Raw genomic sequence first — 17,277 nt, 5'->3', positions numbered from 1 at the left:
TGGTGACCGCGGGCACCGCGTTGGTGACCCCTGCCCTAGTATATACAATAACATAAACCAAGTCATTGTATTTCATTTAGGATTATTTCATATCTTCATTTAAAAAAATATATATTTGTATCTTTTTTAGATACAGTCAATAAATAATGTGAACATGTATCATAACATGGAAATCTAAGAGAACGTGTTGTGGATGATTGTGGACTGGGAATTTTTTTAATTTTATTTTTTTTACACATTTTTATTTAAAAAAAAAAAAAAAAGTTTTCCCGACGTATTACATTTTAGACGATTTTTCTTAAGTTATTATTTCTCCCGCTGTAGAAAAGAGCCGCTCACAGGGCACAGAGGAGGCGTCAGTGCGACACAGTTCGCGTATCGGTCACGTGACCAAAACAGCTCAGGATCGGTCACGTGACTTTCTAAAAGCGGTACGCGCACCGACACAGGGTTTTGCTCTATGAGCTCCACGCATGCGCCGATGCATATCCGCTTTTTCAACACAATCAGGATTCCTAACACAAGACTGCTATGAACATTATTGACTACAGAGATTTAATGACACTTCTGCTCTTCTAGGACTTTTATCAAACGCTTGACTCACTGGAACATATGACCTTCTTTTAAGTTTCACAAATAATTAAAGGACTTAATAAAAAAAATAAACGCGTTATATTTCTTTTTATCGCGGCATCCAATGGCTGCACGTAGTACTGCGATGTCGTCTGCCAATCAACAACGGAGAAGAAGAAGAAGAAGGAATATGATTGGTTCTCTGTGGGAGGCGCCAAGATAAACAGGAAGTGACGGCCGGCAAAATGACTTTGACAGTGTCACTTTTTTGTGTGAGGTAAAGTCGAATTATTATAAAGTTGTTACTTACTGTTGGGATTTATTAGCAACACTTTTACGTGTACTGTAGGTAAGCGTAACTACACAATTACTTTACCGTGCGTTTTTATTTGTTCGAGGCATTTTTGCTATTTAACCATACTTTCTGTCATTTCGTCATGCTCTCGCGTTTGCTAACAATAAAGTGTTTTATTAAAGAATATATTCGACACTTTTACTGCGATATACTTACATTAGGCACACGCGTAACGTTTCTTTTTATCACGACAGCTAACGGCTGCACGAAGTACTGCGATGTCGTCTGCCGACCAACAACGTAGAAGAAGAAGATGAAGGAATATGATTGGTTCTCTGTGGGAGGCGCCAAGATAAACAGGAAGTGACGGCCCGGCGACCATGGCGGCAAAATGACCTCGACGGCGTCACTTTTTTTGTGAGGTAAAGTCGAATTATTAAGATGTGCTATTTGGATTTACACAGTATGAAAAAAAGATTTGAAAATGAATTTTACCTTTGCAACCTCATTATACTATTGGCTAAGTTTTATATTCATAAATGTAAGTGTCTCAATATAGGCGAGGGCGGACCTACGTCACTTCCGCCTGCCTAGCAACCGTCGCCATATTGAATTTGTTGAAAACAAACCAGCTCACAGCGAACACAGCATTGACAGAAAAGGCATTTAACGAGGTTTCACGGCATTTTAAACTGTTCTAAATGGCGTATGATTATGTAAATAGTCTTTCCAGTGAGGCTAGGTTAAGATACGAGTTAAAATGTTCTGTAGTCGGATTAAACGACTGCCCTTACCGCCTTCCAGCAGATGCTTGGACTGATAATCCTACACAATGGCCGGACATGGAATTTGGAAATCTTTATGTCTACCTCACAAGCGCACCAGGTCGGTTGTTAGCTTCGGTTGTTATATAACGAATAAATCACATAAAAATTGTTAAATCACCCAAGGTATGTTGATAAATGATAATAAGGATGACACGGTGGCTACCAGTATCTGTATATTTATTATATCTGTAGAGAGCTCATTCAAATTCAGTTCAGTATTATGATTTATTATTTGCTGAATTACTGGAAATAGCCTTTATACCGTATGTTATTGTTGTGCAACAACAACAACTTCAGCTGTCGAACGTTATTCAGTAAAAATTCAACGGGTTCAACATTAGCATGGACGGTATAGGCAAGTTGTGGTTAAGAAGGTGGATTTTTGTTCCTTATATTTACCAGAAACGAAGTGATCCGAACACACGACCCGGGTTTTTTGGGGGACTCCAGTGAGAACCGTCCTCGTTTTCCCGGTGTAAAGCTGCGAGCCATTTGTCTCGTCTCTGTGGGCTTTTAGCACGCTTTGGCAGAACAAAATACGACCTTTGTTTTCCCTGTTTCCAGTTGTGGTTTGCACAACCAAAAACAACACCGTTTTTTGGCATTTTGGAGGCAGAATGACGGGTTTAATCAGCGCAGGTCGACAGGTTAAAGAGTAACGGCGACGGTTTGTTTTCAACGCCAGTCAGGTTGCTATGGCTCGAAGAACCCGTATGTAGCTCAGTTGCCTGGATGTCAGCCCTGCCCTATTGGCTAAGTTTTATATTCATAAATGTAAGTGTCTCAATATACCCGACCATTTTTTTGTGCCTTTAAAAAAATAATTGGAATTTTACTTTTAAACATTTTCCACCTATAACAACCAAAAAGCTGTTAAAACTATGATGCTGTGCTCCAAATTTAAATTATTTACGGAACTTGTGTGAGCCTATGGCGTTACACACACACACACACACACACACACACACACACACACACACACACACACACACACACACACACACAGCATTCTATTTGAGTTACTTTATTGAGTTTACAACCCCCTGCCGTGGTTTTATACAGTTTCTGTACTTGGTTTTGATTATTATTACCGTATTTTCCGCACCATAAGCCGCCCTGGGTTATAAGCCGCGCCTTCAATGAACGGCATATTTCAAAACTTTGTCCACCTATAAGCCGCCCCGTGTTATAAGCCGCATCTAACTGCGCTAAAGGGAATGTCAATAAAACAGTCAGATAGGTCAGTCAAACTTTAATAATATATTAAAAACCAGCGTGATGTGGGCGCGCATGGAGTCGTATATCAACATGGACGGAGCTGCGTGAAAAAAGCCACCCGGCCTCTTCGCGTAAACTTCCCTTAACCACTCGCTCATCTTTTCTTCATCCATCCATCCCTTCGAGTTAGCTTTTATGATGACGCCGGCTGGAAAGGTCTCTTTTGGCAAGGTCTTCCTTTTGAATATCACCATGGGTGGAAGTTTCTGGCCATTAGCATGGCAAGCTAGAACCACAGTGAAGGATGACTTCTCATTCCCTGTGGTGCGAATATTCACCGTACGTGCTCCCGTTGTATCCACAGTGCGGTTCACAGGAATATCAAAAGTCAGTGGAACCTCGTCCATGTTGATAATGTTCTCTGGCCGGATCTTTTTTTCAGCTATCTTGTTTTTACAATATGCACGGAAAGTAGCCAGCTTTTCTTGAAAGTCTTTAGGCAGTTGCTGTGAAATAGTAGTCCGTGTGCGGATGGAGAGATTGCGTCTTTTCATGAACCGGAAACCTGTCGCTTAGTAGGAGCCATTTTGTGGTCTTTACAGATGTAAACACACAAAGGAAATGAAACGTAATATCCGCGCGCTTCTTCTTCTTTTACGGGGGCGGGTGGTTGCTTACAGTAGAAGAAGAAGCGCTTCCTCTTCTACGGGGAAAAAAGATGGCGGCTGTTTACCGTAGTTGCGAGACCTAAACTTTATGAAAATGAATCTTAATATTAATCCATATATAAAGCGCACCGGGTTATAAGGCGCACTGTCAGCTTTTGAGTAAATTTGTGGTTTTTAGGTGCGGCTAATAGTGCGGAAAATACGGTATTTCTTTGATTATATGTAAAAAAATAAAATACAATTTAAAAAAAAAAAAAAGTATAATTTTTATAAAGTTGTTACTGACTGTTGGGATTTATTAGCAACACTTTTACATATACTGTACTTAATATGTACTATTAATGATATATATTCAACAGATAGCAGCAGTTTAGGTGTCGATTCACTCAAGTGATTTTTGTCTTGTACCTTTACTGTCATGTTAGTGCGAGCGTGACGCTGACCTGGATGACCCTCATGTTGAGGCCGGTCTCCTGGGCCAGTTGCTCCCTGATGTGTCTGGTGGGTTTGGGGGTCGCGGCAAACGCTGCCTTCAGCGTCTCCAGCTGCTTGGCCTTGATGGTCGTCCGCGGCCCGCGCCGCTTGCCGCCCAGGTTCTGGTCGTCGTTTTCGTTATTTACAGTTTCCTTATCCGAGAGGGCGGCCATCTCCGTGTCCTTCAGGACCACGTCGTCCTGCAGGGGGTCTTGGGAGTCCGGGGATAAACTGGGGTCACTGCACGCCGTAACTGGAAATGAGAATGTTTTAAATGGAGATTATAATCACATCTGATATGCAAACAAATGACTTAAACACTTCCTGACCCTCACTCACTGTGTAGGTGTGGGAAATGAATACTCTTATAATACATGTTTCGTTACGACATCGTCCAAATATACGATCTATTCCACATATGTCCCTTCAAACTGGGGTATTTTCACAGCTGTGGCTGTAGGCAACCTCCCAATATATATCTGTTTTAATTAACTCCACAAGATGATAGAAGCTGTATTAGGAATTTGTGCATGTGCTTTAAAATGTTTAAGTAATTAAAATAAATTGGATGCATATATGGCCTATAATCTGCAATTTGGGATGAATAGTTTGCCTATTTAATCCATCCGTTCGTTTGCTACCGCTTGTCCCTTCCGGGGTCGCGAGGGGTGCTAGAGCCTATCTCAGCTGCATTCGGGCAGAAGGCGGTGTACACTCTGGACTATTTAATATGCAACATAATTAGCTTCGCATCGAAAAACATTAACCGTTGTGGCAATAGGCAACCCCCCTGATGTATATTTAAAAAGATTAACTCCCAAGATGGCGGTATGGATGTTGGAATTATCATGCAGTATCTGCACGTCCTTTACAGAGTTGAAAATAGTTCATTCTGTATGCTTGCTGTTTAAATGGTTTGTATGTCAAATTGGGCAACATAATCTCATTTTAAGTAACACCTTGTAACATTCATTTTCATTTCACAACCAAATATTTATAATGGAAATAACATGTTGCTGTGTGTTGAAAAATTAAAGATGTTGGGTTCACTTTTGACAATACTACTGCTGTCTCTGCTCCCCGGGGTCCTGTCATTTTACACAATTTTAAAATTAGTATCGACATTTTCAGGTGTATTTCTTACAGTACCGTATTTTCCGCACTATTAGCCGCACCTAAAAACCACAAATTTACTCAAAAGCTGACAGTGCGGCTTATAACCCGGTGCGCTTTATATATGGATTAATATTAAGTTTCATTTTCATAAAGTTTAGGTCTCGCAACTACGGTAAACAGCCGCCATCTTTTTTCCCCGTAGAAGAGGAAGCGCTTCTTCTTCTACGGCAAGCAACCGCCAAGGTAAGCACCCGCTCCCATAGAAGAGGAAGCGCTTCTTCTTCTACTGTAAGCAACCACCCGCCCCCGTAGAAGAAGAAGAAGCGCGCGGATATTACGTTTCATTTCCTTTGTGTGTTTACATCTGTAAAGACCACAAAATGGCTCCTACTAAGCGACAGGTTTCCGGTTCATGAAAAGGCGCAATCTCTCCATCCGCACACGGACTACTATTTCACAGCAACTGCCTAAAGACTTTCAAAAAAAGCTGGCTACTTTCCGTGCATATTGTAAAAACAAGATAGCTGAAAAAAAGATCCGGCCAGAGAACATTATCAACATGGACGAGGTTCCACTGACTTTTGATATTCCTGTGAACCGCACTGTGGATACAACGGGAGCACGTACGGTGAATATTCGCACCACAGGGAATGAGAAGTCATCCTTCACTGTGGTTCTAGCTTGCCATGCTAATGGCCAGAAACTTCCACCCATGGTGATATTCAAAAGGAAGACCTTGCCAAAAGAGACCTTTCCAGCCGGCGTCATCATAAAAGCTAACTCGAAGGGATGGATGGATGAAGAAAAGATGAGCGAGTGGTTAAGGGAAGTTTACGCGAAGAGGCCGGGTGGCTTTTTTCACGCAGCTCTGTCCATGTTGATATACGACTCCATGCGCGCCCACATCACGCTGGTTTTTAATATATTATTAAAGTTTGACTGACCTATCTGACTGTTTTTTTGACATTCCCTTTAGCGCAGTTAGATGCGGCTTATAACACGGGGCGGCTTATAGGTGGACAAAGTTTTGAAATATGCCGTTCATTGAAGGCGCGGCTTATAACCCAGGGCGCCTTATGGTGCGGAAAATACGGTACACTCTTGGTCCGTTTTTGGGATGCAACCATATGGATTGATATTGTAATATTTACTCAAAAGTGTTTATAAACAAGTACGTTGCAGTCTTTGGCGAGCAGGCTTTAGTGCCAAGGAGGATTAAGGCTTAATTAAATATGCTCCTTTGTGGGTAAAGTCTCCTGTTTAAGAACACTTGGAAATATGTCAACAAAGACAAGTGGATCACATAGAAGCCGTGTGCCGCCATTTTCAGCTCGCAACTTCTACTGGCGCTCAGTTTATTCTAAAAAATAATATGTAGTGACTATTGCTGAAAAAATATTACACTAATTAGCATACATCGTATTGCTTTTAGCATCTTTCATGTACAAAATGAACCAAAAGGTGACCTTAAAACCAAGGTCTGTATACAATAAGTGATGAGAGTTTTATAGAACATGTCATCAGTAAATAAAACCAACGACGAAAGGAGCCCTCAATCTGTTACATTTGTTTTATAGGCAATGTTTTTCGTCATAGGGTCAGACGCAGGGCAGGGTCGTACGGCTGACAACTGAATCGCGATATAAGTGTTTTGTTTCGGTTGATATCAATAATGATTGATATTTTTTATGGCTTATGGAAAATAAGGAGCTTGAGAAAAATATATTTTATTTGAAATGTAACTTCCTGTGATTATAATCCCTCAGCTATCAAGGCAGAAAGGAAATGTCAACACAAGCATGGAAAAGACTCAAACAATGTCAACAAAATAGTACAATCTCATTGAACACTTAGCAATAAGCTCTTAAAATGAAGGAATATGGATGAAATGCTTCATAAAGTGTAAGAAAACTGAACTTGTAAATATAGAGAAACCTGAGAAGAACTATTTTCTGCAGGTTTAATGCTAGGAAATAACGTCTGTGTAACATTAATTTGCCCTGTTATTCCTATTTAACTATGGACATTATTTTTTGTTTTGCAATAATTGTTTAAATATGATTAATATATCGGTCGACATCGATAATTATTGACATTTTTTATGACCTATGATAAATACGGAGCAGGATAAAAGTATATTTTATTTAAAATGTAACTTCCTGTGATTATAATCCCTCAGCTATCAAGGCAGAAAGGAAATGTCAACACAAGCATGGAAAACACTCAAACAATGTCAACAAAATAGTAAAATCACATTGAACACTTAACAATAATCTTTAAAAAGGAATGTGCAAAAATAAGGAATACGTACGAAAAACTTAAAATGTAAGAAAACTGTGAAAATGTAAACATAGAGAAACCTGAGAAGAACTATTTGTGTAACATTAATTTGCCCTGTTATTCTTATTTAAGTATGGAAATTATTTTTTGTTTTGCAGTAATTGTTTAAATATTACTAATATATCGATCGATATCAATAATTATTTACATGTTTTATGACCTATGGGAAATAGGAGCAGGATAAAAATATATTTGATCTTAAATGTATAAATAAATATCGAGGCACAAAGGAACTGTCAACACAAGCATGGAAAAGACTCAAACAATGTTAGCATTTTAAAATCAGAATACACACTTAACAATAAGCTCGTAAAATGTAAGAAATGCTTCATAAAGTGTACAAAAACTGTGAAAATGTAAACAGAGTAACCTGAGAAGAACTTTTTTTCTGCAGGTTTAGTGGCAGGAAGTTACAGCTGTGCTCTAAAGGGTGAGCGCGGCTAAGGCGGTGTGGTATTAGCAGTCCTAGTGGGGACGAGTGCCTTGCATCATGTACAGACCACATTGGTCTGACTACGGTCCCTCGGTTGGCGTATTGAACGCACTTTTTATGTATATCGATTACGTATCTATCGCAATATATATTGATATCACAAGCCCTAATTAGATGCCATACTTTATTTGATGGTCCTTGAACGCACCACAGTTACTGCTAGTCAAATATGTATCTGTAATCTAGGTCCTCTGTCAGAAGAGCGATAAAAAAAAAAGCTAATATTTAGCACGTAGATTGTGCACCGTGAACGTACCCGAGAGCAGGCTGGCGTCCTTCACGCTGGCGTTGGTGACGTAGTCGTCCTTGCACACAAACTTGTTCTCGTCGATGATGTAGAGCTCCTCGCCGGTGGAGAGCTGCTTGTTGCACATCATGCAGGTGAAGCAGTTGAGGTGGAAGACCTTGCTGCGCGCCCTCCTCACCAGGTCGCTGGGGCAGATGCCCTGCGAGCAGCCGCCACACTTGGTGCCGAACCTCCTGCGGGGGACACGCAGTTTCTTGTCATGTCGTGCACAACATGGCATGCACCTTTTTAAGCGCTCATGCAAAATGTTGACCATTTAAAACCCCCTTAAGATCTTGTCTTTCTTTTTCTTTTCTATGTTTAGTCCGCCGACCAGAACCTTTTTTTATCTTATATTTCTTAACCTTATCTTCCAAGATCCACGTGTTGGCGATGACAGGATGCAAGGAAATCTTCAGATATTATACACCGCAGGCCTTCTCAATGACGTGCTTTATCAGTATCCGCTTGCTCATTGCAGCCATTAATCCTCATCTTGTTTATATAAATATCAGCACAGATTGTTTTTTTCATTTTAGTTTTGTAGGTTAAAGTGTTTGATATTTACTGAGTTAATGTTCCTGATTGAATGTATTATTATTATTATTATTATTTTTCAGTATCAGGTGGTTCAGTCGGTCAAAAAAAAATTCTCTAAGGATTTTTTCCCCCCAATTTTTGGCAAATCATTTTCTGTACAGACCAAAACAACGTTATTTGTCGTATATATTTTTGTTTTCTTTCACACTGATATACAGTCAGATGTACAGGTTGTTGGCCATTATTGTTTTCAGGTCACATTCTGGGTTCGTTGGTTACATTTCTTCATAGTTTTTTGTTTCACCTTTTAAGAATGTGTCGCAGGCCATTAAAAAGCAATCTGCGGGCCGCAAAAGGCCCCTGTGCCGCACTTTGGACACCCACGGCCATAAGTCTATTATTCTCGCATGTTTAATATTAATATTATCTTTTGAAATAAATGTTTTTTTGTTTTCAGGTCACATTTTGGCTTCATTGGAGCCGTTAAATTTTTTCATAGTTTTTTGTATGGCGTTCTAATCCAGGCCGTGTTTATTTCCTTTTAAGAATGTGTCGCAGGCCATTAAAAAGCAATCTGCGGGCCGCAAAAGGCCCCTGTGCCGCACTTTGGACACCCCCCGGTCATAAGTCTATTATTCTCGCATGTTTAATATTAATATTATCTTTTGAAATAAATGTTTTTTTTGTTTTCAGGTCACATTTTGGCTTCATTGGAGCCAGTTAAATTTTTCATAGTTTTTTGTGTGGCGTTCTAATCCAGGCCGTGTTTATTTCCTTTTAAGGATTTGTCGCAGGCCATTAAAAAGCAATCTACGGGCCGCAAAAGGCCCCTGTGCCGCACTTTGGACACCCACGGCCATAAGTCTATTATTCTCGCATGTTTAATGTTAATATTATCTTTTGAAATAAATGTTTTTTTGTTTTCAGGTCACATTTTGGCTTCATTGGAGCCAGTTAAATTTTTCATAGTTTTTCGTGTGGCGTTCTAATCCAGGCCTTGTTTATTTCCTTTTAAGAATGTGTCGCAGGCCATTAAAAAGCAATCTGCGGGCCGCAAAAGGCCCCTGTGCCGCACTTTGGACACCCCCCGGCCATAAGTCTATTATTCTCGCATGTTTAATAATAATATTATCTTTTGAAATAAATGTATTTTTGTTTTCAGGTCACATTTTGGCTTCATTGGAGCCAGTTAAATTTTTCATAGTTTTTTGTGTGGCGTTCTAATCCAGGCCTTGTTTATTTCCTTTTTTTCAAAAAGGCCCCCGTGCCGCACTTTGAACACCCCCGCCATAAATCCTTTAATCTAGCATGTTGAATATGAATATTATCTTTTATAATAAATGTGTTCAAACGAAAAAAAAAACTTTATGGCGATAAAACTATTTTATTTAACTCTCCTCCCCTTTTTTTGTATCGTTTTTATTGCTACAAATGGTTGTATTGTTCATTTATTTAAGCCAAAATGACAAGATAATTTTATTTTGTGTGTACATTAGCAATTGTACTGATCCATTGATCAAGTAACGGATGATTATGTTTTATTGTATCATTATAATTATCATTTACTTTTTTCAAAAAAACAAACAAATTTTAACGTAATATTTTACGGCCAACACGTTTTGATATTTAGTGAGTGTTGCGTGTGTAAAATGTGCGAATGATTGAAAGCCTATTAGTCCAGGTGTGATATTTCCAACGTGTATTGTCCGTCTGATTGTTGATCTTCTCCCCAACATTGAAATGTGCGCTGCGGCGGCCCGCGGGTTCGAGCCCGAGTGCGACCTTGTTTGCTTGTTTGCTCCAAGTGTGATTTCCGCCCCGCTGCGAGCCGACACTCGTTAAACGTCGCTTCCCCCCGCGTCTTTTTCACCCCGCATAACAATCCAAATGAAGAAGCTTTTAATTAGTGCCTCCTCATCAAAGATTATTGACACGCAGTCTGCGCGTGCAAAATGCATCAATGCGCTTTTTCTTTCTTCATATATTGCCCTTTTTCACATATAAACTTATTACCAAAATGATCATATTTCTTTAATTAGACTTTTGTATTTTTATATCTCTATTATATATTGCTGCGTTTTAGTATTTTTTACTGGCAAACATGTCGATAATTAATGAGCTTTAAGAAGTTAAATCAATATTTTAAACGCTTCATTGGTTTGAACGAAAATGTAAACATTGTTGTATGATTACTTTTACTGTTATGATTGCATTATGCAATTATAGACATGTTTACTAGGCCTTCCATCAAGATGCTATTGTATATTATAATAATAAGTATTTACACCGCGTTATTAATTTCACAAGTATGTGGAAAATAATAAGTCCATTTAAATCTATATAACGTCTCATATACCCTTTTCCACAAATTAAAAATACCAAAGGCTTGATTAAACAAATACATATATCATATTTCATTTAAAGGAGGACGAAACGGATACATGAAGAAATCGTTGTATCTAAATGTATATAATGTCTCGTATACCCTTTTACACAAATGCTTGATTTAAAAAAATATATATATCATATTCAATTTAAAGTGAGGATGAATCGGAATACTAAAACTGCTGTTACATGAAGAAATCGTTTTGTTTAAATATATATAACGTCTCGTATACCCTTTTATACAAATGCTTGATTTAAAAAAATATATATATCATATTCAATTTAAAGTGAGGATGAATCGGGATACTAAAACTGCTGTTACATGAAGAAATCGTTTTGTTTAAATATATATATAACGTCTCGTATACCTTTTTACACAAATGCTTTATTAAAAAAAAAATATTTAATTTAAGTGAGGATAAATCGGAATACTAATACTGCTGTTATCGTTTTGTTTAAATATATATAACGTCTCATATACCCTTTTCCAGAAAATAAAAAATACCAAATGCTTGATTTAAAAAAACAACAACACATATATCATATTTCATTTAAAGGAGGACGAATCGGAATACTAATACTGCGGTTAACTGAAGAAATCGTTTTGTTTAAATACATATATGACGTCTCATATACCCTTTTTCACAAATGCTTGATTAAAAAAAAAACATATATCATATTTCATTTAAAGGAGGACGAATCGGAATACTAATACTGCGGTTATTTGAAGAAATCGTTTTGTTTAAATACATATATACCCTTTTTCACAAATGCTTGATTAAAAGATGATATCTTTGAGAAGGTGCCACCTGAAGGAGGACGAATCTCGTGTTACCTGAAGAAATCGTTCTTGCAGTAAAGTCTTCCGTCCCTGGAAAAGCACTTCTCCGTCAAGTTGCACTTGCAGTCCGCGCACTGCACGCACTTGACGTGCCAGGCTCGGTCCAGCACGTTGAGCAGAAAGCGGTCCAGGATGGGCCTCTCGCAGCCCGCACAGTGCACCATGACGCCGGCTCGGTACCGCGGGACGGAGTCAGCAGCAGCAGCGGCGGCGGCGGCCGAACATCCGAATCGGAACCTTCTGGGTCAGTCCGCGCGTGTCCGAATGAAGGAAGAATCGACCTTTGGATCCTGGATGGTGTTTATCCGTCCAGATAGAAGAAGACGAAACGAATATCCCAACTTCATCCGCGCCTGGACGCACCGGCGGTTCCGGTGGGTGTTGGGCTCATAGCGTCCGCCTGCGGTGCCGTGACGCGTCACGTCTGCACTGGCGGGAAGAAGAAACTCTTCCCTATACCTTTTGCTCCAGCCCGATGACGTCACCCGCCCTCGCTGGACCAATCAGCGGCGCGCCAGCAGACAACAAACCCAACCTTCGTCCGCCGAACGTCCGCTGCGAGTCGGGACTGAAAAGCCGCCGAGTGTCCGCCGAGTCTGCCGAATCAGGACCTGATGAAGACCGCGCAGGTAGCATCCTCATCCTCACTCAGATACTGACTTTACTTATTCTAGTACTCTCTCATACTGACTTTATTTATTGTAGTACTCTCTCATACTGCATGTATTTCATGTAGTACTCTCTAATACTGCATGTATTTCATGTAGTACTCTCTAATACTGCATTCATTTAATGCATTACTCTTTAATACTGCATTTATTTATTGTAGTACTCTCTAATACTGCATTTATTTAATGCATTACTCTCTAATACTGCATTTATTTATCGTAGTACTCTCTAATACTGCATTTATTTAATGCATTACTCTCTAATACTGCATTTATTTATTGTAGTACTCTCTAATACTGCATTTATTGAATGCATTACTCTCTAATACTGCATTTATTTATTGTAGTACTCTCTAATACTGCATTTATTGAATGCATTACTCTCTAATGCTGCATTTATTTAATTTAGTACTCTCTAATACTGCATGTATTTCATGCATTGCTCTCTAATACTGCATTTATTTCATGTAGTACTTTCTAATACTGCATTTATTTAATGCATTACTCTCCAATACTGCATTTATTTAATGCATTACTCTCCAATACTGCATTTATTGTAGTGCTCTCTAATACTGCATTTATTGAATGTATTACTCTCTAATGCATTTATTTAATTTAGTACTCTCTAATACTGCATGTTTTTCATGCATTGCTCTCTAATACTGAATTTATTTCATGTAGTACTCTAATACTGCATTTATTTAATGCATTACTCTCTAATACTGCATTTATTTAATGCATTACTCCCTAATACTGCATTTATTTCATGTAGTACTCTCTAATACTGCATTTATTTAATGCATTACTCTCTAATACTGCATGTATTTCATGTATTACTCTCAGATACTGCCTTCACCTATCAAATACTGCATTTGTATATGATCTCATTCTTTTTGTAATACTCAGTGCGTTTATTTCTATTTATTACTCTCAAATACTACATTTGTATATGATCTTATTCTTTTTGTACAACTTAAATACTGCGTTTATTTTATTTATCACTGTCAAATACTGCCTTCACCACTCAAATACGGCATTTGTGTGACTCAATGCTGCACTTTTATTGATAATTTGTTATTCTCAAATATTGCATGTATTCCACTACTCAAATACTGCGTTTATTTTATTTATAACTCTCAAATACTGCCTTTACTCTACTGCAATTGTAATACTCGATGCTGTAGTCTTGTTATTTCTGTAATACTCAAATACTGCATTTATTTAATTTATAAAGCTCAAATACTGCACGTATTCCACTACTTAAAAATGCCTTCATTATACTGTATTAGTAACACAATACTGCATTCATGTTCAATTTGTAACACTTGTGTTTATTTTATTTACAATAGTCAAATACTGCATTATTTTTTATTTGTTAGTCAAATACTGCATTTATTTTATTCATAACAGTCAATTACTGCTTTAATTCTACTACTCAAATACTGCATGTGTTTTATTTATAACAGTCAAATACTGCATTTATTTTATTCATAACAGTCAAGTACTGCTTTAATTCTACTACATAAATAAATAAATAAATACTGCATTTTTTCTATTTCTACTCACATTCTGCATGCATTTTAATTGAGATACTCAAACACTGCATTTAATATTCTATTTGCAATACTTAAATGCTGCATTTTTTGTTTATAATATTCAAATACTGCATTTAATATTATAGTTGTAATACCAAAATAATGCATGTATTCCATTTGTCACACTCAAATACTGCATTGTTCTACTTTTAATACGCAAATACAGCATTTATTGTAATTGTAACACTGAAATACTGCATTTATTGCATGTATAATACTTAAATACTGCATTGATTTTAATTATAACACTCAAATGGTGCATTTATTTAACTTGTAAAAGACAATTAATTGAATGTGTGTATTTATAACACGCATACTGCATGTATTCTCTTGGTTACATGTTATGTCAAGAACGTGTTTTGCTACTTTATTATAATAAGAATGCTGGTCAGAGTATAATAAAATGATTACAGGATGACAAATGCCATGCTAGTATTTTTGTATGTCATAAATGTGTACATTCGACAAGTGATTATTCCTAATTGAATCCACTTCAAGATGTAAATAAGAATCATTCGGTCTTAATTGTTGAATAAAACATGTGCATGCATTGTTTTGTTCACATGTCAAATAAACACATTGAAATATTCCCATATCCGATGGTACTTTCTTGCAGCATGCAGGGACTAGAAGTGCGTGCATAGAACCTAGGAGCAGGTTTATGGTCCTGCACGGGCGGCACACATTCACGGTCCAGCTGCCGGTTTACCGGAACATGAAGTGTGAAAACAATTGATGACTTTCGTTATCGCCTGAGCGAGCATCGATTGGTAAAGAAAGCAGCTTCAAAACCAGACCAAACCTGCACAAATTACTCAGTTTTGAACCTTTAATTAAGTCTCTTTTTGCTTGCAAATTTGGGTTTGTGATGTTTAAGAAACCGGAAACATTTAAAAATAAAATGCTGATAAATAAATACAATTCTTTACATTTACTTTGAATTGCAGAAGTAACGTATAGATGTGCAATCATGTCTTTTTATTGAGTCAATTGTTATTTTTTGTACTTTCATAAGCATTTTAATGCTATTATTGGTGATATTGAAGAAGTATTCCAATGATAAAGTCACGTGACGACGTCCTCTCTTACATAGTCCGTGTTTTTGTTCCTTGACGTCGCGCACGTGACTCCCGCGCGCCACCAAGATATTTGCGTGGAGTCCATAAAAGCCGAGCTCATTGTTGTGTAAGACGGCCCAGGAGATTGAAGGTTTATGAAGTGAAGTAAGATAATTAATCTGAGATAATGAAGGAGAGCAGGAGATGCATGCAATCATTAATTCTCACGGTGACACCTTTATTTGTCTGCACGCTCCGTCGGGGGGCTGCGTGCGTGTGCGCGTGCGCGCGCGAGAGGAGATATGACAACAACCTAAAAAGGCAGGAGTCGTGACGTCACTCCAAAGATGTTTTAAACATGTTGGTGCCTAATGACGTGACCCGGACTACGTTTACATTGCAAAGTGGAACAAATCGGACCCCCCCCCCCCCCCCCCCAAATGTGATCTCTTCCAGCTGAATGTTGAGATTACAGTACATGTGATCTTTATCAGGCTCCTCTAGACATGCACACTGGCCCCTCTGTGGCCCCCACGTCACTGGAAATGAACAAGGAAGTTACTACTACTACTACAAAATAAAATAAAAGCCTTAAAAAAATATATATAGATGAAAGTAATGTAGGGTATGCACAGGCCCGGCCCTAACCAATCTGGCGCCCTAGGCAAGATTTTAGGTGGCGCCCCCCCACATCGGCAGTGAAGTGTATATACTCACAAGAACCCGAATAGCTTTGTCTTTGACCTTTTTTTTTTTTTTTTACTTACAACTATACCTAATATATAAAAGGGGTGGAAAAGTGACTATTACCTGCAGGGCAAACATTAGCTAACCAGAAGGCAATAACAATGTAAAACAAAAAACACCTGCTTAAAAGATCTAATACAAATGTCCCAAAAGGAATGTAAGGGGGGAGTACTGTAATTACCTAACGTTACATTATTATTTTCCATAACAATTTAGCCCCCTCCACAATATTAACCCGACGTTAAAACAGAACTCGCTATTTATTGATTAGCAATTGCTGAATCATGTAACATTAGCTTAATGCTAAAAAGCCAGTGAAACGACTGGGTCGCATAGTGATGCGGGTGTGGTTCTCCCAAGGATGCAGACGGCTTCGGACACAGCTTGCAGGTAGGAAAATAATTTATTGAAAATATAAATCGTACGGGGAACGAACAAAAGACGTGCAAATAGCAAAAGGCAAAAACAAAAGGACTAGCGTGGGAGCTAGCAGGCAAAATGGCATAGCGTGAAAAGCTAGCGGGAATCAAAGTTGTCGTTATCTGTTGTATGGGAACAAACTAGGAAGCCAGACCGAGTGAGGCCAGGGCAAAGACTAAATAGCCCTCTGATTAGTGCCCGGGCAACAGGTGCGCGTCCCGAACACTAACCAGAGGCAGGTGAATGTAATCAGTTGACATGGCAACTGAACACAAACAAAATCAAGGTGCTGAAAACATGTGACTCAAACATAAACAAACTATGATCCGGGCAGCGGATCGTAACAGCCAGGTTACTATCACATTCTGTAACAGACAAATAATTTCATGTAGGCTAACGTTACCTACCTGCTACCTCTTGTCTTTTCTCGTTTCTCCTCCTCTTCTTTTCTCTTTTTTCTTCCCTGGGCACCTGACAGTTTTGGCCGTTTTGACATCTTGTGTTGATTTTTTTGATGTGGTGACGTCCAAAAAGAGTCATGATACGGGAAGGGAGGGGGCGCACCGTGCGGGGGGAGGAGGGGGGGGGGGGGGCGTAATGTTGTAACAAATAATATTTCTATTAAATAGGCTTTACTTTGCATTTTAATTAACGTGGGATTATTTTTTGTATTTAGAAATAATAGTACCAACTTTTTTTTTTTTTTTTTTTTTCTCCAACATTTGTGGCACTG

The 17,277-nt window shown here is 38.5% G+C and overlaps 1 protein-coding gene across 2 annotated transcripts in view; it reads right to left on the bottom strand.

Annotated features, from left to right (window-relative positions):
- lhx1a (LIM homeobox 1a) overlaps nucleotides 1-12,468 on the bottom strand; it is a 32,862-nt gene extending 20,394 nt beyond the window's left edge. For both annotated transcript variants that reach the window (XM_061926010.1, XM_061926011.1), the window contains exons 1-3: nucleotides 12,051-12,468; nucleotides 8,261-8,484; nucleotides 4,025-4,308 (exon numbers count right to left, since the gene is read on the bottom strand). In XM_061926010.1, the coding sequence (XP_061781994.1) occupies nucleotides 4,025-4,308; nucleotides 8,261-8,484; nucleotides 12,051-12,220 (678 nt within the window). In that variant the 5' untranslated portion in view covers nucleotides 12,221-12,468. The remainder of the gene's footprint in view (nucleotides 1-4,024; nucleotides 4,309-8,260; nucleotides 8,485-12,050) is intronic.
- Between the last annotated feature and the right edge of the window lie 4,809 nt (nucleotides 12,469-17,277).

Source organism: Nerophis lumbriciformis, linkage group LG30 (assembly GCF_033978685.3).
Source record: "Nerophis lumbriciformis linkage group LG30, RoL_Nlum_v2.1, whole genome shotgun sequence".
Taxonomy (NCBI): Eukaryota; Metazoa; Chordata; class Actinopteri; order Syngnathiformes; family Syngnathidae; genus Nerophis; species Nerophis lumbriciformis.
This window is presented reverse-complemented; position numbering and strand designations above follow the sequence as displayed.